The following is a 24,856-nucleotide window of genomic DNA, read 5'->3' as shown; positions in this document are numbered from 1 at the left end:
CTTAGCACATGACGTAGTTCCCATAGCAGATATTTAACTCTTGTTTAACTGAATTCAATAAAAATTATCCATTGGATTAATGCCTCTGGGAGTCAGTCAGACACTTTAACACCGTGGTTCCAGTTAAAGGAATTATTTAGCTGATGGAAGCTTAGCCTTTTCTGTCTGCAAGACTAACAATAACTCACAAAAAGATATGTGTCCTACCTTTTCAAAGGACCCTACATAGGTCACCAGGCTGCCTTTCCATCTACCCCTGCTGAAAATTGTTAAAATTTGGGAAGTTATAGATGAGGATGATTACATATTGAAAAGTCTAAACATAGGCCATAATGGTAAGGCACACTGATAAGGCAGACACAAACATGGAACCTGAGAGTTCAAGAGATTTAGTGACACTTTTTTCATGCCACCCTGAGTACATCCCCATTCTTCTTCTTAATCATAACTCTGACGTTTGTCAGCTCCAGATGGCAGGCATTGCAGGCTCATTTAAGCATTCTGGAAGGCCAAAATTAGTATATTAGTCCCAGTGTCACAGAACTCTAAGAGGGTTCTATGGGAGCTAAGTAGAAGAAACACGGCAGGCAGCAGTCGGACTAGGTTGAACTAGGGCATGGATCCAGTTATCGCTATTTGAGAATGTAAACTGTGTTAGCAATTATTCTCATTTCTCAAAAAAAGAGGTGTTTAATGTTAAGTCTCTTAATTTAAAAATGATGACAATTTTTACTCCCTTTTATCCTTTTCCCCAATCTCATTCTCCCTGCCTCACATGCAACCATGCTAATGAGCAGCTTTCTGATTATATGCATATCTACACTGTTTTGTGTGCATTTTACTTCATGTAAATGGTATTGCGTTATACATCTCCTTTTACTTTTTTTCTACACAGCACTATGCATTTAAGATGCATCCATTTGCTTTCTTGTACATTTTGCTTCTAACTATTACATATTTATCAAGATACACCTTCACCACATTCTGATTATCTACTCTCCCAGGGATGGAAATCTCCACCTCCTTGTCCCCAAATAACTCTGCATTTTTAAAAAACACTCTGCAGACCAAGCAATACATGTGGGTAGGTTGGATTTAGCTTTCAGACTGCCAATTTGTTTGTAACCTCTAAGCCAAATCTCTTGCTCAATACCTGGAATTTCTTATCTCTTAGTTCCAAAAAATAGAGTTAAAAAAAAAACAAAGTATTTATTACAGAGTTCTGTCAGCCATCCAAACATTGGTCATTACATGTGACCAAGATAACACTTTTGTAAGAGAAAATTCTTAAACTATTAAGTCAATAACTAAAGCAAATCTACTTATTCCAGAGAAGTAGTGACAGACAGCCTGTCTCAGCTGCATTTTGTTTGCATTCTCACACTCCAATTGATAAGGTTATTTAATACCAGCAAAGAAAGACCAAGGGGTTGATACAATGGGGATCCACCTTTATGAACCACAGACATGTCTTTTCCCATCTGAAGTTATCCCACTTATAGAAACTTCCTGATTAGGAAGTGGCTGAGGTGAGAAGCAAAGTCTGAAAAGCACATAAGGAAATGGTACGCTGTATCTCTGAATGAAAACAAGCTTGTTTTAGAAATGCATTAAAAATCTGACATGAAATTGCTTCAGCTCAGAAGCCTTGCTCTTCCACACTTTAAACAAATCTTCCACTGCTGTTTTGGTTTTGTTCCCTTGATCTTGGTATCAGTCATCTCTGCCAGACCATTTGAGATACAAGCTTGGATCGAGGGGCCAGTAAAGGAGGGAAGTTATGGGAAAGCCGCTTTTTGAGTACCTACGAGAACACAGCAAGCACCTCCCAAGTGTAAAGGGAATGACCACACTGATTAACTCCTTTGAGATCCAGGTAAGGTCCCAATTAACAGAGGATAAACTGAATCACACATACTTGCATTCTCCACCAAAACCTTGGGCATGCGCTGGCGGCTCATGAGGAGTGGGAAGGGATCTCGCCCATCATTCCGTTCGTGGACCTCTCGAATTTCCACTGTATCATCCGTAAGATAGTAATGAATGATGTAGGTCCGACATTCACCAAACATGCTGTCTGTATCATCCCAGATCGCATAGAATCGAAGAACCTTTGAGGAACCCAAAGCAGTGACTTAAGTAAAAATTCTACAGGTGGAGAGTTTAACTTAGCCGCTTTGGCATTTCTGTATCAGACAATGATGAAAAGATTAACCAGAAAGACTATGACATAATCTCAGATGGTTAAAAACAAAGTATTCACCAAAGATATAAAAACATCTGAAATCATATACCAGATGTCAACAGCTGGAAAGTATTAAATAATAGTCTTATAAGCTTGTGCTGAGAAAGAATGATTCATTTTGATCCAAAATATTAGTCAGTGAAAGAGAAGCTGAATTAAAAGAGCAGTGGGCCCTTTGTTCAGTGCTTTATGCGTATTAATAAAGGTACATGTGAATGGTTTGTATATAATTAGTATGGAAAGAATTTTCATTTATTAATCATTTTTTTTTTTAGTTCTTTCAACTGTTCTTTCTAGTAACAGTATCAACAACACAATCTTTAAACACAAAATAATGACAGACATATGACTGATATAAAGAATGTTCTTAAAAGACCTTGCCAGTGCTAGGTAAAATTTTCTGAACTAAAAGGAATTACATGTCTGAGAGAAAAAAGCAGCAAAGAAACACTGAGGGTGATCTCTCTGTTTTCTCTTTCCCTTTAGTACAGTAAAGGAGAAGACTCAAATACACCAGCCCACAAGGGGAAGATAGGAAGGTTGGAACAGAGCTGGAAAATACCCAGAACATTATGTACTCACACATCAATATAAAATTGAACAAGGAATCATCTGCAATGGGAATGCTGTGAAATTACTAGTTTAACACTAGAAACCTACATATATGCAATAGCTTTGAAATATCCCAATAATTCATTTAAGGTTTCCCAAAGGATTCTTTGACATTAATTCATATTTGAGAAAAGAAGCAGGTGGTTAGAAGTATAAAGCAGGGAGCAGATGTTGCTCAGGAATTGCTTTAAGATTTAAAAGTTTGGTGGAGCTCACAAGACTTAACTCCACAATCATCTTTGAATCTCTGATATGAAACAGGCATTCCTGTACCTCTAACCCCAGAAAGATAGCACTGTATCTGACCAGTTAAATTACAGATGTAATGTTTCAAAATACACATCTACCAAAATAACTTGCTAATAAGCAGTGCTGCATTTGGAAACAAGTAAACCTACCAGGTCACTTACTTGTTTGTCAAAGGTGAGAAACTGCTTGAGTTGATCGAAGTCTGTTGGAGTCACATACTTACGAAGAGGCTGTTTCCGGAGTTCAGTGTAAGGATCGAGAGCCATCTTCTCTGGTGGATTTAGTTCAATTCCTTGACTTTCCAAAAATACCTACATAATTCAAAATTAATAATGATTATCTTTCTTGAAGCTTCTCAAAGTAAATATTAAGTGAGGCTGTAAAAATAAGTATAATAAGAATTTCTAAGCTACTGCCCACCTTAACCATTAGTTTGCAGCTTGAGCATGTCTTAGCAGTACTAAGCCTTTGATTGACCCAGTTCTATAATGCAGATAATAATTGATAATTACCTTAAGTATAAATGGAAGACATGATGGTAAGGTAACTGGCTTCAAATATGAATTCAGATCAATTAGATTTAAGTAGGTGCCCAGGAACAGAGGAAGTACTAGGACTGCTTAGATACATACATCGTGAACCTAACCATAGTCGGAACAATATGTAATTCATATCAGGTATGGGGGCAAGCTGCACAATGGCAAAGTTAAGCTGAAATCAAATCCCCAGCTTCCCATCTCATTTAAAACAAATATATGATTAAGTACTTCCCACAAAAAAAAGAAAAGAAAGCATACCCACTGGTTATTTTAGACCAAAAAATATTTCAGCTAAATAGGAAAGATGAATCAAGTGCTCAAATCTCACTAAAAAAAAGTGAAAGCATCTGAACTTGATGTGATCATTGAATTTTATTTTGCTAATTATGAGTAAATAAAATATTTTAAGTCACTATATATTTTAATACAACTTGACAATTCTTAAAAGCACAATAAACTATCTTTTTTGTTGATCAGAAAAGAACAATTTCCTGGGATCTGTTTACATTCTGGAACTGGAAATTCATCTGAAATCTGGGTTTCTTTTGGGAATTGTGTGGTTTGCTTTTGGACAATTCAATAGAAAATATACAGAACTCAGGGCCAAAATACATGGGTTCTAGTATCAGCTCTGCTAACTAGCTTATAATCTTAGTATTTAAAGTTTTATTAGGCAGTCTCCAATATCCTTTCTTTTTAAAAAATTATTTATTATTATTTTTTTGGCTGTGTTGGGTCTTCATTGCTGCATGCGGGCTTTCTCTAGTTGTGACGAGTGGGGGTTACTCTTCATTGTGGTGCGCGGGCTTCTCACTGCAGTGGCTTCTCTTGCTGTGGAGCACGGGCTCTAGGTGCGCGGGCTTCAGTAGTTGCGGCTCACGGGTTCTAAAGCGCAGGCTCAGTAGCCTGGGCACACAGGCTTAGATGCTCTGTGGCATGTGGGATCTTCCCGGACCAGGGCTCGAACCCGTGTCCCCTGCGTTGGCAGGCAGATTCCTAACCACTGTGCCACCAGGGACGTCCCTCCAATATCCTTTCAATATTAAAATATTATGATCTCAACATCTATTAAAACTACTGAACTGCAGATGACAATAAAGTTCTCCCCTCCCTTGAGATGGTCTACTAGTGTAGCAGGATTATTGATTGAGAAATTTAAGGGGTGTTTTACTCCTTTTTGTTGCTTACAACTGATAACCAGGCCCTTTGTCAACCTTACTTTAGGGATTTCGGCAGGAATGTAGAAGCTTCCTGAAGTTGACTGTTCTTCCTGTCTCTTAGAAAAAGCCTTAACTCTTTGAAGTGATTATTCTAAGGTGTCCCAGGAGGAGGGGTGAGAAGGGAATGTCTTTGAGGGCAAGAAGACAGAAAGGGGGAGATTCCCCCAGACTGGAAAACAGACACAGGTTGGTGGGCCTTAGAAGAGCAAGACTCCCCAGGTCTCTGCAGGGACGCTCGGAGCACAGGTGCAGCCAGTCAGCACAGGTGTTCACAGCCCAGTCTCTTACTCAGCACCAAGCTTCAGGGAGGTGCCCTTGGTCACTGGACAACCTAGGAACCCTGCACAGATGACCCCTTTGTGTCTGGGAGTGCTGCTGCTTACTTGCTATTCTTAGGGCTTAGAATCTTTGGCAAAGCTGAGGGCGAACAGAAACACCAGGCCAGTTGGAGTGGAGCTCAATTAGGTCTTAAGTTACTTTTAAAAAACAAAATAACATTTCTTGTGCACCTTTATCTGTGGAGTAGGATTCACATCTGTGACACCAGCGGTAATACTTTAGTGGAGATAATAAATTCTAGCTCTCTGAGTTCTGGAGCTTTATTTTTTAACGTGTTCAGTTCATTCTGTCTCTAGGACCCTTTATGTGGAGCCATGAGGAGGGGGTGAGAAGGGATGGTGATGATGATATGTGTGAATGGAGGTGGTTCCTTGTCCAAATCACACTATAAAGCCAGTCTCTTCCTTATCCACTCACAGGTCCAGCTGTAGTGAAAACCATCAAATTAGATAAGATGTGAACAAATCTCAAACTGTTATAGAAGCCAACTTGTAACCTAACAGATCAATTATTGAAAACATAATTCAATCTAATCATCAGTGCCTGAAATACTCAGCTCTTGTCTATCGTTAGTAATTAAAATACAGCTGATCCCCATTATTCACAAATTTCTGTATTTACAAATTTTTCCACTTGCTAAAACTTATTTGTAATCAACCCTCCTGGCGCTTTTGTGGTCCTTTACAGCTGTGCACGGAGCAGTGAAAATTCTGAGTTGCCAGCTGAGGCTGAACAACATGAAGTTCTGCCTTCTTGTTTTCAGCTTTCCTGGTGGAAAAGTGTCCTTTTCATGGTCTATTTGGAGCCACTTATTCTCACTTATGTGCTTTCTGTTGGTGATTTTGCTGTCCGAAATAGCCCCCAAAGAGCAGTGCTGTTTTCTGTTCTCAGTACAAGAAGACTGTGATATATACTCAGTGCCACTAAACTGTACATCTAAACATGGTTAAAATGCTAAATTTCAGGTTATGTACATTTTACCACAGAAAAAAAGGCAGTTGTGATGTATCTTAAGGAAAAAATACAAGTGTCAGCTAAGCTTCATTCAGGCATGACTTACAGTGCTATTGGCCATGACCTCAGTGTTAATGAATCAACAATATATTTTAAATATGGCATCTGTAAACAGAAAGAACACACAGAACAAGGTAACGTTTTGACCAGAGGCTTGTAGGAACTTAACTCTGTATTTCTCTTAGGAGCAATGGTTCAGTATTTGCTAATTCAGTGTTTGTGGTGACTGCAGTGAACATAACTACCATTAATAATGAGAACTGACTGTAACTGGCTTAGATCAATGGCTCAGTGATCAACTTGCAAATGTTCAAACTGTAAAGACACAATTGTAAAAACAATTGTAATACCTTAAATTTATACATTTCATAATTTTTCACTGTCGGCACAATTCTGGAACTGCCTATGATAAAAAGAACTTCAAAAACCTAAAAAATGAGAGATCAAAACACATTTGAAGGGGACAATATCTCAAAGATGGTCTGGCACCTCCACCTTCTATACGGTTTTCTCGGCAGCTCTGGGGCGACACGGATGCCACGGCTCCTCCCCTCACGGCCCTGAGGTCCTGTCCCTGCACCATCTCATCAGTGAGGCCTTCCCTGACCAGCCTTTACATATCGTGCCCCCTCCAACTCCCATCTCCTTTACTCTCTTTAGTTTCTTCCATAGCTCTTAGCAGCATCTGACATATTATACATTTGCTTGCTTGTTATTTGTCTCCTCCAACCAGAATGTAATAACCTCCATAAGGGCAAATACTTATACCTGGCACCTAGAACAGTGCCTGGCACACAGCAGGCACTCAGTAAGCATTTGCTAAATAAATTACTAAATGAAAAAAATAAATGAGTGAACTCACAGGAGCTCAGTGCATGGTAAAAATTAATCACATTTGGCATTAGGTCGCATGGGATTAAAGGCATAAAAAATTCAGGAACTATACCTTTGCTACTAAAATTTGTTTTAAGTGAAACAAATTTGGAATTGATTTCCTAATACCTACACTTTGTGCTAAAGAAAGTGCTCTCTCTCTCTCGCTTCTTTCTCTCTCTACAATTAAGTATAAGCTATCAAAAAATCCATATTTACGACATAGAGAAATGGAGGATTTTTCTCACTATAAAAAAGTGTTTTCCTTTAAAAATGCTTTTATTCCAGGAATTCTTTAGGTAGCAAGTTTCCCTAGAACAAAGCAAGTATGAGTTATGGAAAAAATACAAATTGTACAAAAAATTTTAGGCTCATATCTGCTAATAGTGGTAGTGCTATTTTTGTAAACCCAAACTTCAGCTAAATTGCTCAATGCCTCTTCCATATTTCTACCCCATCAAGGGAACTAGTTCCCCTATTCTCTATCTGAACTGGCATGTGAACTGATTTCTTATCAAATGATTCAGCTGTGAAGGGAGTTTAACTTTATTTGAATGGATATGTAGCAATATCATTTTGAAAAAAATGATGTCACTACATAGTGATGGCACATAGGACACAAACAAATGCCAAATTAACCTACACGATAATCCACTCAGGACAGATGATCAGTGCCCTCCTCTTACCCTAACAAGTGACATGTATCCTTGCGTAGATTAGAATAATGCCTCAGCACCACAGCTTCCAAAAACATATACTATACCTGTGTGAACTTGTCACAGTCAACAATGTGGAAAGTTCTGCCATAAATTGTGATGTTTATTCCTCGGTTTAGGTCTTTCCAATGGTAATGGTCTCCCCGGTCATTCTTGGCTAGGCGCTGTCGTTTGATTAACTTGCCTTGAGGGATCCCGGAGTTTTCCACAACGGGCTCTATGACAGACATGCTGTCATCTTCCAGATAGTAGTAAATGTTCACTCGGCGGATCCTGTAACGTTCCTCAGTTGACAGAGGAACATCTTCTTGGAAATAGGCATCAAATTTCAGCACCTGTAATACAAAAGGGAGGGAAAAATGGTGTATTAGTGTCTCATCCAAAAATACCAAGTACCTTCCTGTGTCGAGAACCACTCAGGGAGATTCGAATACTCATCACTCCCATCTTCTAAGTCAAGGGTTGCCAAACTACGATCATGGGACAAACCTACTCCTGCCACCTGTTTTTGTATAACCTGCAAGCTAAGAATGTTTTCATATTTAAATGGCTGAAAAATCAAAAGAAGAATAAAATTTCAAAACACATGGAAACTATACGAAATAGTTAACACGTAATTGCTAATGGTTGCTTTCCCATTACGAGGGCAGAGCTGAGTAGCTGGGCTGCTGCTATGGACTGAACTGTCTTCCACCCCCACAATACTCATATGTTGGAACCCTAACCCCCAACGTGACTGTATTTGGAAATAGGGTCTTTAGGAGGTAATTCGGATTAAATGAGCCCTAAGGGTGGGGCCCTAATCCAACAGAACCAGTGGCTTTGTAAGAAGAGGAAGAGAGCTCTCCCCTCTCTTAGCCCACAGGCACTGAGGAATGACCACGTGAGGACACAGCAAGAAGGCATCTCTCTGGAAGCCAGGAAGAGAGCCTTCACCAGAAACCAAATCAGCAGGAGTCCTGATCTTGGACTTGAAGCCTCCAGAACTGTGAGAAAATTAATTTCTATTGTTTAAGTCACCTGTCTGTCTGTATTTTATTACGGCAGCTCAAGCAAAGACAGCTGCAAAGCCCAAAATATTTATTATTTGGCTATTCACAGAAAAAGCTTGCTGACCTCTGCTCTAAATACTCAAACTACATGTAGACTGTTTATTAACACGTTCCTTGACAAGATGGCTTAAAGACCTTACTTAACTCTACTAGCTTTACTTCAATGTCAAAAATCCCTCTTAGAATTTCTGGAAAGAATAAGAGACTATGACTTTTGGTTTCAAAATGAAAATGAAGTCTCCAGTCCATTTCTTTAGGAGTGCAGTCCCTTGTAAATGCACATTAATGACATATTCATTCTTAGAGACTTTATATGAATGACTCTCAAATCAACAATCCACCATAGACTCTTGGGTGGCGTGTCAATACCCTCATTGCGCTCAGAAACATCTATCCTAGACGAAGCAAATCCTAGGTCCTCTGGGAGCATCAGCAACAGTGTAAAGTCAAAATGACACATCTACTGTACATCTGAAAAAACATTTTAAAATAATATAAAAAGCTTATGTTGGGAATTCCCTGGTGGTCCAGTGGTTAGGACTCTGCGCTTTCACTGACAAGGACGCCGGTTTGAGCCCTGGTCTGGGCACTAAGATCCCACAAGTGGCACGGCGTGGCCAAAAAAAAAAAAAAAAAAGCTTATGTTGACATGCGTTGGGATTTAAAAATTTCTATAATTCTATTTTTAATACTTCTTTTCAGGGCAAGAACGTATTAGAAAGATGCTTCAGGGAGGCAAGAGTGTTAACCCAAACCTCTACTAGAGTAAGAGGAACAAACAAAGGAGACTCTTTAGTGAAGACAATTATGGTTCAATGGATGGGAAGATGAGATAATGTATAATGTCTGCTGTGGAAAAACAAGATAAAAAGCTAAAGAGAACGGGTAGTTGCATAGGAGAAATATGAATATAATGGAGTCAAGACCTTAAAACTCATAATAAAAAGATGAGATGGATGAATGTAATGGAATGTTTAAAGGAGAAAAATCATATGGTAAAAGCAAAAGACAAAGATCCTTTTAAAGTAACATTTTACAACAGTTGCAAAGAATTCAAAGAGGACATGATCAGTAATTCACGTGCGAAATGGTCTGTACCTGAGCCACAGGCTTACACAGATTTACCTGAGAAGACAACTCTGTAGCACAGACGGTGAGCTGGATTTTAGACTTCCTGAATTCAGCACGCACAGTTACTGTGGCAGGAGGCAACCTGAGATGCAGGGCTGGGTTTTGGGAAAGAAGTCAGTATTAGAGGAGAATCAGGATGACTCAACATTCTGACCTGAGCAACCGAGAAAATGGAACTGCTATCAACCTGATACGGAGCAGAATGCAGTGGAGCAGGTTTGGGGGGTGGTGGGAACAAAATTAGGGGTTCGGTTTTGAACACGTTTAGTTTCAGATATCCATTGAACATTCAAGAGGAGATGTCAGATAGGCAGTTACATCTAGAATTCAGGACACAATTCACTGTGTAAAGTAGGGGTCCCCAACCCCCGGGCCGCACAGCAGGACATGAGAGGCTGGCGGGCAAGCGAAACTTCATCCGTATTTACAGCTGCTCCCCATCGATTGCATAACCACCTGAGCTCTGCCTCCTGTCAGCAGAATTATTTCATTATATATTACAATGTAATAATAATAGAAATAAAGTGCACAATAAATGTAATGCGCTTGAATCATCCCAAAACCTTTCCCCGTCCCTCTCCCCGGTTCCGTGGAAAAACTGTCTTCCACGAAACCAGTCTGAGGTGCCAAAAAGGTTGGGGACCGCTTGTGTAAAGGACATTTCAAGGCATGAGTCTGAACCAAAGAAGTGAGCATAGACAAAGAAGAAGACCAAAGATTGAAGCCTGGGGCACCCCCAGTTCCCTATGCCATCTGTTTTCTAAGATGGAGGGGATGAAAATACCTTCGGCAACAGGAACCCGGCCTCAGAATGGGAGGCAGGGAAAAGATACACACACATTTTAAAGGCTCAAATAATCAGAATTTTTTGCATTCTGTTTTTTAAAATGTTAATGATAATGAGTTATTTAAAAACAAACCTTATAGAATTATGCCATGTGATCAGTACAAATGAATCCTAATCTCCTATCTTTGTACATTTACAGTAGTGAATTGTGACCACATGACCATTTTGTAAAATCCAAAACATTCCTTTTGAAGCAAAGAAAAATTAAATAATGCAAAATTAAATAATGCACAGTTAAGTGTTCGCTTTATATTCATTTCAGTACATTCAGATTGTGCAGGGAAAAGAAGTAACTGATTATGTATATATGGTATATTTGGTATTTATTGAAGAAACTGACTATTCAGTTAACTAGGGCACTAAATTCTTAAGTTCTCGGTTATTTGGGAGTTTGTTGTCTGACATAAACTGTAAGTGATAAAAAATTTTACCCATAAAAAAAAAACCCTAGAAGTTTTTTTCTGTCTGTACATTTATCTCTGATTTTTTAATATGAATCAGTTTGTGCAATAAAGTACTTGGGTTTCCTCTGGCATATGATCTATACATATGGCTAAAACTACATGTTTTCACCATGTAAGTCATATTATAGAGAGCCAGACCAACATGTGAAGACTCAGGAAAAAATACTCTAACCCTGAATGTACTTATTTATTTGACTGTTAATCAAAAAGGCACTTAGCTGCTTATTAAGAACAGAATTAAGAGTTCTGTGCTCCACCCAGAAAGAAATGACTGGAAAAGAGTTAATCTAGGAAAACTGTTTAGCAAGTAGTTAGGATAATATTAGCTTTCCCAGGTAGAATAAGAAGGAAATATATTATGTAAAAAGGAAGGAAAAAGGAATATTTAGATACTGTGTTTAAAATTTTATTTTTCATGGAATTTTACAGCTGGATAGATTCCTACATGTATTCTAACTAATTATATAGATGAGGACACTAAATATTGAGACTCCTCAAGGTGCCAACACAACACCCAGAATTAGAATCCAAGTCTCTTAACTCCCAGGAAGTGCTCAGAATGCCCCAAAAAACTTGGAACTATTCACAATGATGTCAAATTGATGGGGAAGATGCTGAATATTTTCATATCACATACAATTATAAAAAGCCTAGCTACACTTTTTTTTATTATTTTTTATTTTACTCTATTATATCTGTGCGTTGCATGCTCAGCTTGCCAATTTTCAGCAGTGACACAAATATGTTAATTTTATTTGTTAAATAATGATTCATCTAATTTTTTTCAACTAATATTTATTGAGTACCAATCACAGAATAGACCAGATGAGTCCTTGCGCTAATGAAGTATACACTCAAGTAGGACAGATAAACACTAAACAAATCAGCAATACAAACTGTAATACACTACTGTGAAGGAAACAAAGAAAAAAATGATAGAGAAAAATACGGAGGGACCACCTTAGCATAGTGTCCAGAAAAAGCTTCACAGTAAGTCACACTGAAGGATGAGATGGAGTGAGCTGCTTAAGAGCAGAGGGAAAGCTATTCCAGGTAGGGGGAACAGCACATGCAAAGGTCCTGGGGTGGTGTATTACAATCTCAAGAAAATAAGGAAAATAAATCTAGTGGGACTGAAACACAGTGGGTGAGGAAAAGAGAGGCCCAGGAAAAGGCTGCAGAAACAGCAGGGAGGGCCAGGTCTCGTGGTGACTGCAAGGAACCTGTACAGTTGTATATATGATGAGAAAGCCACGGAGAAGTATTTAGGTCAGTACGTGACATGTTCTGATATTTATTTTTAAAAGATAGGCCTGGCTGTTCTGTGGAAAATGAATTAATGGTAATAGTGGAGTTGGAAATATGTAAATGGATTAGTTATATATGTTAGAGACAGAAATGACAGAGCTTGATGATAAGATTGGATGTGGGTTTTGAGGGAAACGAAGAGTCAAGGATGACTTTCAGGAGGGGGTGGATAAATTAGGAGTTTGGGATTAACAGATATACACTGCTATACATGAAATAAATAACCAACAAGGACCCACTGTATAACTCAGGGAACTATACTCAATATTTTGTATAATAACCTTACAATAATAAGGGAAATGAATCTGAAAAAGAATAGATATATATATATATGTATAACTGAACCACTCTGCTGTACACCTGAAACACAACATTGTAAATCAACTATACTTCAATTAAAAAAATTAAATTAAAAAAATTTTTAAAAAAGGATGACTTTCAACTGGGGGCTAGAGCAGCTGGGTAGTGGTAATGTTTTCCCTGAGAAGTGATATCATCAGAGCTGTGCTTTGGGGAATAAACCAAGCAGTAGACCTGTCATGAGCATAAAAAACAAGAAAGAGACTAATACAACAGACAACGACATGTTAGCTGTTAACACGCTGCTTGTCTGAACTAAGATAGCGGGAGAGGAAAGGGAAGTGAGAGATACTTGATTCAGCAAATCACTGAATGTGGGGAGTGAAGCCAGAAAGAGCCAAACGCAGCTCAGGTTTCAAGCTCTTCAAGCTTGGATTACCTCGGGGAGCACAGAAAGAGCACACCTGCGGGAAAAGGTGATGAGCTGAGCTAGAGACACACAGACCCTGAGGGGCCAACAGCTCAACAGGTGAAGAGATCCCACGGCTGGTCTGGAGTTTCAATACGGTCAGAATTGGAAATAAACATTGATAGTTGTCTACCTTGAGATGACAGCTGAAAACAGAAAAGTGGGTGCAATCTCTCAACAATAGAGAATAAGGAATGAGAACATAACCTTGAAAACACTTACCGTTAAAAAGTGAGAGGAGGAAGGAAGTCCAGAGCGGGAGCATTCAGAGAGAGAGACAGAGAGAGAGAGAGAGAAAGAGAAGAAAACCGGGAGAGTGAAGAGTCCTGGTAGCAAAAGAAAAGTAGAGTTTCAAAGAGGAAGGGGGGCCAGCAATGGCAGATGTTGTAAACAGGTCAAAGAGAATGCTGGCAAAGAACACCTCTCCAGATCTGACAAGAAAAACAACACTGGCTACTAAGAAAAAGTAGTTTGGGGCTTGAGGGTGAAGAAGTCAGCTACTAAGTGAAGTGACAATCAAGTGAGGAAAAATGTTGCTTAAAGGGTTACAAGTAGAAAGAAGGTTTCTTAAGACAGGATGGTATGACCCTAGGTAGAGAAATAGTCGCCTGAGTGTTTGAAATGGCAGTAGGATGGACGTTAAAGATGAAGAAGATGAAAGGAGAAGAAGACCAGGAACACAGAGTGGGAAGTTAGCCTGGGAAATGGATACAGTGGGTGATGATGACGAGAACAGTACGGGAGCAAAGAGAAAAGATGCACGCACTCCTTGGAGATATCCTGATCTTTATAATCTACATAAGAAATAGTTACATTCTAAGGATGAGGAACGGTACAAAGAATGTCCAAAACATGGACAAATATGTTGGCTATTTAGTGGACTTCTGGGTATTACCAAAAAATTTAAACTCTGATTTAATTCAGAAAACCCATAGTTTTCTTATCGCAAAAAAAATCTTAGTTTCAAAACCATGCATTTAACTACTCTACCTCATTATCTATGGTAAGAATCATTTATAGAGAAATGGTGATGATCCAAGTAAAACGAATAGGAAAACAAAAATGTAAATATTCTTTTCATGAGCACTATCTTTAAAGAAATGAATTACAAATAATATTTTAAAAGTATAAATTAAGTAATGACAATTAGCACAAAATTACATAGAAAAACAAAAAATACGAAGCTTATTTCCTATTCTGGCACAATTCTCCCTCTTTGAATTTCATTAATACTCTTTTTCTTAAGTCTTTACTGAATTTGTTACAATATTGCTTCTGTTTTATGTTTTGGTTTTTTGGTCACGAGGCATATGGGATCTTAGCTCCCCGACCAGGGGTCGAACCTGCACCCCCTGCATTGGAAGGTGAAGTCTTAACCACTGGACCATCAGGGAAGTCCCTCATTAATACTTCATCACTTTCTAGTTTACAATAGTTATTTGCGATTGTTTTCAGTAAAAATTGAACCTAACCATTTATATCTTGATAAACTGTTAAATGCCTATCCCACTCCTCTTGTATTTTCACCCCTTTCCCTTTTCTACTGGTTTTGCAGTGCCTGTCACAGCTGTAAATACACAAGAGAAACAAGAAAAAGGTAAAGAAATACCCAATCATATCATTGATATGGATGTTTAGGTTCAGCCTATAAGTGGACATGTCAACGTGTTTGTATCAAATGAGTTAGTTGAGATGGGGAAGGGGAGATGATATAGATTACGGCTGATACATTAAAAAAAATTTAAATTAAGTGATTATTAATGTAAATGGCATATTTCCACCACTAGATTATTTTGTAACTTCCAGCCTCTAGCTTCAACAGGTACTCTATTAATAAAGATTGGCCAGCTGGATGAAAATGGTATAGACATTTAACAAAAATAATAAAATGAAAAGTATGACCAAAAAAGAGAGAAATAAGATAGGCTAGGAGTAAATGAAGAAAGCTAACTTATAAAAACTAGTCAGTAGTTCTCACAGCCAGTTATACATAAAAGTCATCTAGAAATTAGAATCAGTGAGGGCTGGGGCAACATCCAAGTTTCTTAAAAGTCCCATCAGTAATTCTGCTGCATGGCTAGGGTTAGGACAAGCTCACCTTAGTGAAAAGAGGAAGCTCAGTGACAAGGAAAATCAAGGATGATGTGGAAATGTTAACAGACGGAAATAAAGCAACTCACATTACAAAAGCATAAGGGTAAATAAGACACAAACAAAAATGTTATACTACCCTTTGGTTATATTATGCCAAATCTGAAATGTTCCCTGAAAAACAAAACTTACGGAGACAGCCTGGAGAAAACTGACAACAGATGAAGTCACTGTCATGATGACACTCTGCACTACACAGAGATTAAGGATTTGTCATTACTACAGAATACAGGACATTTAAAAAGTAGAAAACACAGAACAGGTAAACATAGCAATATGAACTCAAGAGTTCAGAACTCATCCAACTTTTTTAAACTGTATTTAGAAAATATTTCAGTGACGTCTACAGGGAATTATTTTCTGTAATCGGCTTCCTGAGTAAAGAAAGGGTCTTTCAATCCTGAGTTCAGCTGTCTATGACTAAGGGTTGAGGCATTTGAACAATTTTCTCCTCAGAGTATCTGGAAAGGCTGTGGTTTACTGTTGACTTTTCTGCAAACAGTTGGCTCTCAGAAATTTGAATTCAAGGGGTACCCTTCCATCCCAGATGATACCTTTTTGTCGAAAGCCACATAGGCAGGAATGAATTCTGCACGCGGGGCCTGCTTGGGCTGGCCGTACGCGAGGACTGGTGCCTTGCTGGCCAGCTCGTCCAGCTCAGCCTGAGACAGCTGGCTGACCTGGAGCCGGTCCCCGCCGATCCCAACTGTTGGACGTCGAACAACTGCATAGCCATTCCTATAGCCAAGCGTCTGGCTTCTATGAAATGCTGTTTTCTGAAGAAAAAAAAAGAAATGTGTCTTTATATTATAAATATTTGTTAGGTAAAAAAGCTAACTTTCAAAAATATCATAACTTCAACCTTTGTTTATAAACATCCACAAACCTTACATAAAAAAGTTTACCTACTTTAGAAGGTTCTTGTATTTTAAGCTAAAACACTCGGCCAGAAAGGAGGAGGGATGCAGCAGCCTGAGCTTAAAATAAAACTTAAAGCCCTGCTGCTGAACGTCCAATTTAATTACCAGCTCACTTTCCACAAAAAACTAAAATATTATCTCATGTATACTCCTAATTTTGTACTAGTCTTCCCATGTTTTTCATTTTATCTGGTGGTCGTAAACCATGGAACTGAGAAGATCTAGTTCTGTGAAATGAATTTTTACCTGAAATGAAACAAATGCCCTCTTGCTACAGTGATGCTAATATATTCATATAACTTTTTGGAAAGCAAATGGATATTACAGACTTAAATTGAACAGACTTGAACCCAATAATTCCACCCCCAATCCTTTAAGGATATAATCCAAAATTACAGGAAAGAACAATATGCCTAAGGCTGACCATTATAATGTTCAATAGTTATAATTACAATAGTAAATTATAATAGTTATAATTACAATAGTAAGACATGGCATGGGAAATAATCTAAAAGACAAGCATGAGTAACTGATGGAAGGCTCACCTAATGGGCTATTATGCAGCCATTAAAATATTGGTTTTAAAGACCATGTGGTAATCTGGGAAAAATATTTATGATTTAATAAGTCCAAAAAAGCAGCTTACAAAATTATATGCATATTAATTACAAGCATGCAAACAAGTGCACAAAAAAGACTGGACTTGGAGAATGTTCTCTGTCTGTACTATACATTTCTGAATTATGTTGCTTTTTTTTTTTTTTTTACAATCAACACATTTTCATTGGTAATTGGAAAAAACAAAAGATAACAGAAAAAGTGGAAAGGAAATATTTTTGAAGGCAGAGGAGACCAAAACAGTGGCATAGGATACCCAGCCTCCCCATCCCTCCACAAAGATCAACGGTTGGACAGCTGTCCATGAACAACACCTCTGGAAGAGGTCCAGAGTCCATTTAGGAGGTTTCAGCAACACAGTAAAACAAAAAACTGAGGATATTCACATAGGAAGAGAAGGAAGACAACCCATTCTGTCTGCATCATCCCATCCCCCAAGCCAGCACTGTTCAGCCCCAGGAGGCAACTTTCCCTCAACCAGGAAAGGAAAAGCAGGGTGGGCAGTCAGCTCTCCAGTCATTTGGAGACACTGCACGAAGGTCCCACCTCAGTTTCACCCCACCCAGACTAGTGAAGCAGAAGTGTACAGAGCCAGTTAGGAACAAGGAGGAAAAGCAGGGGCTACTGGCAGCACCCACTCAGTGGGAGCCACTGTGGGTCACAGAGACCTGCTTGGCAGACAAACAGCAGATTTTGATCCACAGCCAACAGCCAGCATAGCTGCAGCTGCCATGTAGCCCCTGCAGACTTCACCAGCTTTTGTCCCACAGGCATTCAGGGTTGCCCAGGCCACCACCTGAGTCCCTCCTGGCTCCCTCCTCTCCCCTGTCCCCAGCAGAGCCCAGGGACCACACGGGCAGCCAGCTTAGGCCTCTAGAAAGTGATGAAGAAAAAAACTGCCAACCAAGAGTACTTTACCCAGAAAAGTTGTCCTTCAGAAATGAAGGCAAGATAGAGACTTTTCCTAATAAGTATAAGCTACAGGACTTCGTCACCACTAAGTTTGCCTTACATGAAATGCTGAAAAGAGTTCTTTGAGCTGAAACAAAAAGGTGTTTATTAGTAACATGAAACTATACAACACACTGGTAAAGGTAAACGGAGACACCCTAATACTGTAACATGGTGATGTGTTATCTACTTAACTCTAGTATAAAGACTACTTAACCCTAGCTTCAACAATTTGTTAATGGATACACAATACAAAAAGATGTAAATCGTGACATCAAAAAAATAAGGGGCAGGGAGTAAAAGGGTAGATTTTTATGTGATCAAATACTGTTGATCTGAAGGGCGAAATAGACAACAAAACAATTATAGCAACGGACTTCAATACCCCACTCTCAACAATGGACAGATCAGCCAGATAAAAAAAAATCAACAAGGAAAACACTGCACTTGAACCATACTTTAGATCAAATAGACCTAACAGACACATACAGAACAATCCATTCAACAGCAGCACTCTATTCTCAAGCATGTGCAAAACATTCTCCAGTATAGATCATATGATAGGCCACAAAATAAGTCTCAGCAATTTAAGAAGATTGAAATCATACCGAGTGTCTTTTCCAATCACAATGGCATGAAACTAGAAATCAATAAGTGGAGGAAAGCTGGAAAATTCACAAATATGTGAAAATTAAAAAACACACTCCTGAACAACCAATGAGTCAAAGAAATCAAAGGGAAATTTAAAAAATCTTGAACAGATGAAAATGGAAGCACAAAAATGAAAATCTACAGGATGCTGCAAAAGCAGGTTTAAGTTTATAATGATATATGCCTGCATTGAGAAATAAGATCTCAAATAAACCACTTCACTTTATACCTCAAGAAACCAGAAAAAGAAGAACTAAGCCCAAAGTCAGCAGAAGAAAGGAATTAATAAAGATCAGAGCAGAAATAAATGAAATAGACACTAGAAAAATGATAGAAATGATCAAAGAAAGAACTGTTTTTTTGAAAAGACAAACAAAATTGACAAACCTTTAGCTAACTGATTAAGAAAAAAGAGAGAGAAAAAAAAAAGAAAAAAGAGAGAGGACTCAAATAACATCAGAAATGAAAAGGGAGACATTATAACTGATAGTATAGAAATACAAAGGAGCATGAGAGTCTACTATGAATAATTACATGCCAACAAACTGGATAACCTAGAAGAAATCAATAAATTCCCTGAAATGTACAACCTACCAAAATTGAATCATGAAGAAATAGAAAATCTGAACAGACCAATAACAAGTAAGGAAACTGAATCAGTAATCAAAAACCTCCTAATAGAGAAAAGCTTGGGACCAGATGGTTTCACTGGTGAATTCTACCAAACATTTAAAGCAGAATTAATGCCAGTCCTTCTCAAATGTTTCCAAAAAACTGAAGAGGAGGGAACACCCCCAAACTCATTTTATAAGACTAGCATTACCCTGATACCAAAGTCAGATAAGGAAACTACAAGAAAATTACAGACCAATATCTCTGATGAACACAGATATAAAAATCCTCAACAAAATAGCAGCAAACCAAATTCAACAGCACATTAAAAGAGTCATACACCATGGTCAAGTGGGACTGATTTCTGAGATGCAAGGATGGTTTAACATGTGCAAATAAATGTGATACATCATATCAACAGAATGAAAGATAAAAATCACATGATCATCTCAACAGATGCAGAAAATGCATTTGGCAAAATACAATATCCTTTCATGACAAAAATGCTCAAAAAATTGGGTATAGAAGGAATATACCTCAACACAATAAAGTCCATAGATGACAAACCTACAACTAACATCATACTCAAAGGTGAAAGGTTGAAAGCTTTTCCTCTAAGATCAGGAACAAGACAAGAATGCCTACTCTCACCACTACATTCAACATAGTACTGGAAGTCCTGGCCAGAGCAATCAGGCAAGAAAAAGAAATAAATGGCATCCAAATAGGAAAGGAAGAAGTAAAACTGTCTTTGTTTGCAGATGATATGATCTTATACTTATAAACCTTAACGACTCCATCAAAAAACCATTAGAACAAGTCAACAAATTCAGTAAAATTCCAGGATACAGAAATCAACATACAAAAATCAGTTGTGTTTCTACACACCAACAGTGAACTACCTGAAAGAGATATTAAGAAAACAATCTCATTTATGATAGCATCAGAAACAATAAAATACTTAGGGATAAATTTAACCAAGCAGGTGAAAGGCCTGTACGCTGAAAACTACAAGATTTTGATGAAAAAAACTGAAGATAACACAAATAAATGAAAAGAAACCCACATTCATGTTTTGGAAGAATTAATATTACTAAAATGTCCATACTACCCAAAGCCATCTAAGAGTCAATGCAATCAGTATCAAAATTCCAATGGCATTTTTCACAAAAATAGAAAAAAAAAATCCTAAAATTTTTATGGAGCCACAAAAGACTCTTAATAGCCAAGCAATCCTGAGAAAGAACAACAAAGTTGGGGGCATCCTGATTTCAAACTATACTACAAAGCTGCAGTAATCAAAACAGTATGTATTGGCAGAAAAATAGACACATAGACCAATGGAACAGAATGGAAAGTCCAGAAATGAACCCTCACATATACAGTCAACTAATCTTTGACAAGAAAGCCAAGAATACACAATGACAAAAGGATAGTCTCTTCAATAAATGGTGTTGGGAAAACTGGATAACCACATGCAGAAGAATGAAATTGGATCCCTATCTTACACCACTCACAAAAATTAACTCAAAATGGATCAGACTTAAACATAAGACCTGAAACTGTAAAACTCCTAGAAGAAAACATGGGAAAGCTCCTTGACATTGTTCTAGGCAATGATTTTTTGGATCTGACAACAAAAGCATAAGAAACAAAAGCAAAAATAAATAAATAAGTGGGACTACATTAAACTAAAAAGCTTCTGCACAGCAAAAGAAACCATCAACAAAATGAAAAGGCAACCTACAGAATGGGAGGAAAATGTGCAAATCATATATCCAATACAGGGTTAATATCCAATATATAAAGAACTCATACAACCCAATAGCAAAACAAAAACAATCCAAATAAACAAACAAAGTCTGGTTAAAAAATAGGCAGCGGAAAAAAAAATGGGTAGAGGAACTGAATAGATATTTTTCCAAAAGAAGACATACAAATGGCCAAGAGGTATGTGAAAAGGTGCTTGACATCACTAATCATCAAGGAAATGCAAATTAAAACCACAATTAGATAACATCTCACACCTGCTAGGATGGTTATCATCAAAAAGACAAGAGCTAACAACTGTTGAAAAGGATATGGAGAAAAAAAGGGAACCCTTGTGGGAATGTAAATTGGTACAGCCATTATGGAAAACAGTGTGGAGGTTCCTCAAAAAATTAAAAACAGAACTACCATACAATCCAGCAATCTCATTTCTGGGTATATATCCAAAGGTAATGAAAACAGGATCTTGAAGAGATACCTGCACCCCCTTGTTCAATACAGCATTATTCATAATAGCCAAGATATGGAAACAATCTGTTTCAACCAATGGATAAAGATATGACATATATGTGTGTATGAATGTGTATATACATATTTATACATGTATATACAATGAAATAGTATGCAGCCATGAGAAAGAAGGAAATCCTACCATTTCTGACAACTTGGATGAAACTTGAGGACATTATGTCAAGTGAAAAACATCAGCAAGAGAAAGACAAATACTGTATGCATGATATCATTTATATGTGGAATCTAAAAAATCCAAACTCATAGAAACAGAGAGTAGAGTGGTGGTTACCAGGGGGTGGAGGTAGAAGAAATGGGGAGAGAGTGGTCAAAGGATACAAACTTCCAGTTTATTGTTATAAAATGAAATCATTCTGAGGATCTAATGTACAGCATGATGATTATAGCTAACAATGGTGTATTATATACTTGAAAGTTGTTAAGAGAGTAGATCTTAAATGTTCCCATCACAAAAAAGAAATGGTAATTATATGACTGGATGGAGGTGTTAGCTAATGCTATGGTGGTGATCATTTTGCAAAATACAAGCATATCAAATCAACAGTTTATACACTTTAAATTTATATGTCAATTATCTCAATAAAGTTGGAAAAAAGTGGAAAGGAAAATTAGAGATTATGTTAATTTGATGGAAATTTTTTTCCTTTTTCTGTTCTTTGCAATGTTGCTTTCAAAATCATATTTATACACATACATATATACACACACATAAATCATAAAATGTTTTTTATGAAAAAAATTACTGACTTACCTACCTAATTTCTTTGCAGCCCAACCTACCATCTCTTAGGATCTGTACTAACATAAAAGGTGCAATACAGTAAACTTCTTTTGCTAAGAGTTATGGACTGTGAACTTTATGGGCTGTACATTCAGGGTCACCTATCAGTTGACAGGACATAACACAAATGACACAGAACAAAATGGGCGGAGTTGACTTCATCACTGGGTAACCTGTGTAACTTCAAGCTCCTCTTCTCCCACCTCTAAAGACAGAAGCAACATCAGCTGCTTCATTCGCTTTTCCCGTTTGAGACAGACATCTCTACCATCACTCAGCTATACAACCTTTATCAGTGGACTTCAAGGGCACCCCAGGCAAGGCCACCTTGGGCTCCCCACCTTAGTCCCTGTGGTTCATCTTCTGAAGGTCTTGAGAGTTACACATACCTAGTCTTTCAGGGCTGAAGACAGTGACCATGCTTTTCACATATCAAAATAAGGCAAATTGGCTGACACTTCGCCAATGTATTTAAAATCTGAAATATGTCCAACGCACAGTTCATCTTACTTGTAGTACGGCAATATATGTTCTCAGAGCCTGGCACCTCCAACCCACACCTCTGTAGTCCCAAATCAAATCAACCCTGCCCCATGGGTAACCCACACTCACCAACAGCAAATGGTAAGCTGTTCCTGCACAGGGCAAGAACGTGCCTACAACATTTTTAAGTTTCATAAAACTGAAAAGCCCACTGAAGCAAAAAATCTACAATGCTGTGTCTTAATGCAGGAATAACTATGAAGAAGAGATTCAGAATCCAAATTCCCTCACCAAACATTCAATTTCAATTCATTCTCCCAAAGAAAATAAATTGACTATGTATTTTATCTGACCTTTATGATCAGGGAGAGGAACTTAGTTTAAATTATTAAACTATATACATATAAATTATTATTGTTTCATCTCTGATAATCAGCCTATCAGCCTACTGAATCTTAATGTTGATATTCCAACATATATTTCAGTAACCCTGAAATTTCAGAATTAAATAATAATTTTGTCAAGGGCTAAATTATGTCAAAGAAAAAAAACCACAAGCCTATTTTTTTTTTCTCTTCAATTTTGTCTAGAGGATGCAACTAAAAACACAAAGTAGGGGAAGAATGAAACAAAATCTAAACAGGAATCTTTTATAAAAATGTTAAAGCGAAAAGAAAAGGGCTAGGAGAAGAAAAAACAGCAACGAATCAACTGTAGTGGAGGGAATTTATGTGGAATTATCTCCTACAAAGCACCTGAGGATGGTTTGGGAGGAAGACGGCCAAGTGTTGAAAGTCTTTTGGAGAAAGAATAACTGGGAAAGAAGGTTAAACAAGAACAGGGTGAAGGTGGGACTAGACTGTAGAAAAGGGATGAGGTGCGGTAGACGCATAAATGAGAAGGGAGAAGACTGCAGTAAAGGACCTGGCAGAAAGAAGCCAATGGGTGGAAGCGGTAAATAACACAGGAAATGCAGCTGGGAGTGGGAGCGATTACTGGGTCTACGATTCAGAAGAGGAAGAACGCGGGCGGGAAAGACAGGCCTGGGGAGAGTGGGTGGGATGGGGCTGTGGAAATAAGGATGAAGGTGTAGAGAGGCTGAGTCCGGGAAAGGGCCCAGACTAGGGGGGAGGGTTTAAGGATGGAGCTGGTCAGAGAGGGGTACGGGGTGGGAGAATGAGCTAGGGAGAGGACCGAGGGAGAGCTCGGGAGCAAGGTGGGTAAATCAGTGATCTAGAGGAGGAGAGCAGCAAGTAAGAACGCTGGGAGGCCAACACAATGCCAGGGTGGAGTGGAAAAACTAGAGTGGGATGGGCGGAGGGCAAAATGGCACAGGGAGGGTGAGGCTGGGTGAGGGAGAAAAGAGAACAGGGTTGGGGCAAAGGGACGGGTTTGAAGGGAAAGAGGACAAACTCGCGCGGACGACAAAGGAGACGCAATCTTTCGAGCAGCTGCGAGCCCTCCGAGGCCGCCCGAGGGTGGGGACAGGGGGTTGGGCAGAGAAGTGCTCACCGTGGAGTCCTTAAAGGACGTGCCCGGGAGAAAGGGCAGGCCATGCACTGGGTTGGACATCATCGCAGCCGCTCTCGCCGCGGCCACCTCGGTCGGGTTTGGTCCTCCCGGGTTGCCGCGGGGACCAGCGGCGTTCTCAAGGGCCCCAGCAGCTCCTTGGTAACGCCAAACATCCCGAGCGCTCACGGAAGAGGGGCCGGGCCTGAGGCGCAGGCGTGCCGGGTCTGCGCGTGCGCCGCCCGCGGGACTAGGCGCTCTCGCGGGAGTGTGGCCGCAGCGAGCTGGCCCCGCCCCTCCCCTCTTGGGCCGCGGCGACGTGAGAGCGGGTGGGAGGGGCGGGAGGAGGCTGTTGTGATGACGCGATGGTTTTCGCCGTGAGGTCCAGGGTCGGGGCGGGCCCTTAGATCAGTTACAGGGGAAGGGGCGGTCCTTCCTTCGTTCCACTGCAGTCCTCACCGCGCTCCGCCCGCTCTCTCTTCTCCCACCTGTGGGAAAAGG

The 24,856-nt window shown here is 39.0% G+C and overlaps 1 protein-coding gene across 2 annotated transcripts in view; it reads right to left on the bottom strand.

The window, feature by feature from the left end:
• EFHC1 (EF-hand domain containing 1) overlaps window positions 1-24,586 on the bottom strand; it is a 59,237-nt gene extending 34,651 nt beyond the window's left edge. Inside the window, exons 1-5 of one of the 2 annotated variants that reach the window (XM_007193871.3) lie at window positions 24,359-24,586; window positions 16,084-16,305; window positions 7,855-8,142; window positions 3,268-3,417; window positions 1,919-2,111 (exon numbers count right to left, since the gene is read on the bottom strand). In XM_007193871.3, coding sequence (XP_007193933.2) covers window positions 1,919-2,111; window positions 3,268-3,417; window positions 7,855-8,142; window positions 16,084-16,305; window positions 24,359-24,421 — 916 coding nt within the window. In that variant the 5' untranslated portion in view covers window positions 24,422-24,586. The remainder of the gene's footprint in view (window positions 1-1,918; window positions 2,112-3,267; window positions 3,418-7,854; window positions 8,143-16,083; window positions 16,306-24,358) is intronic. The other variant, XM_007193872.3, reaches the window with a different exon arrangement.
• Between the last annotated feature and the right edge of the window lie 270 nt (window positions 24,587-24,856).

Source organism: Balaenoptera acutorostrata, chromosome 10 (assembly GCF_949987535.1).
Source record: "Balaenoptera acutorostrata chromosome 10, mBalAcu1.1, whole genome shotgun sequence".
In the NCBI taxonomy this organism is placed as follows: Eukaryota; Metazoa; Chordata; class Mammalia; order Artiodactyla; family Balaenopteridae; genus Balaenoptera; species Balaenoptera acutorostrata.
This window is presented reverse-complemented; position numbering and strand designations above follow the sequence as displayed.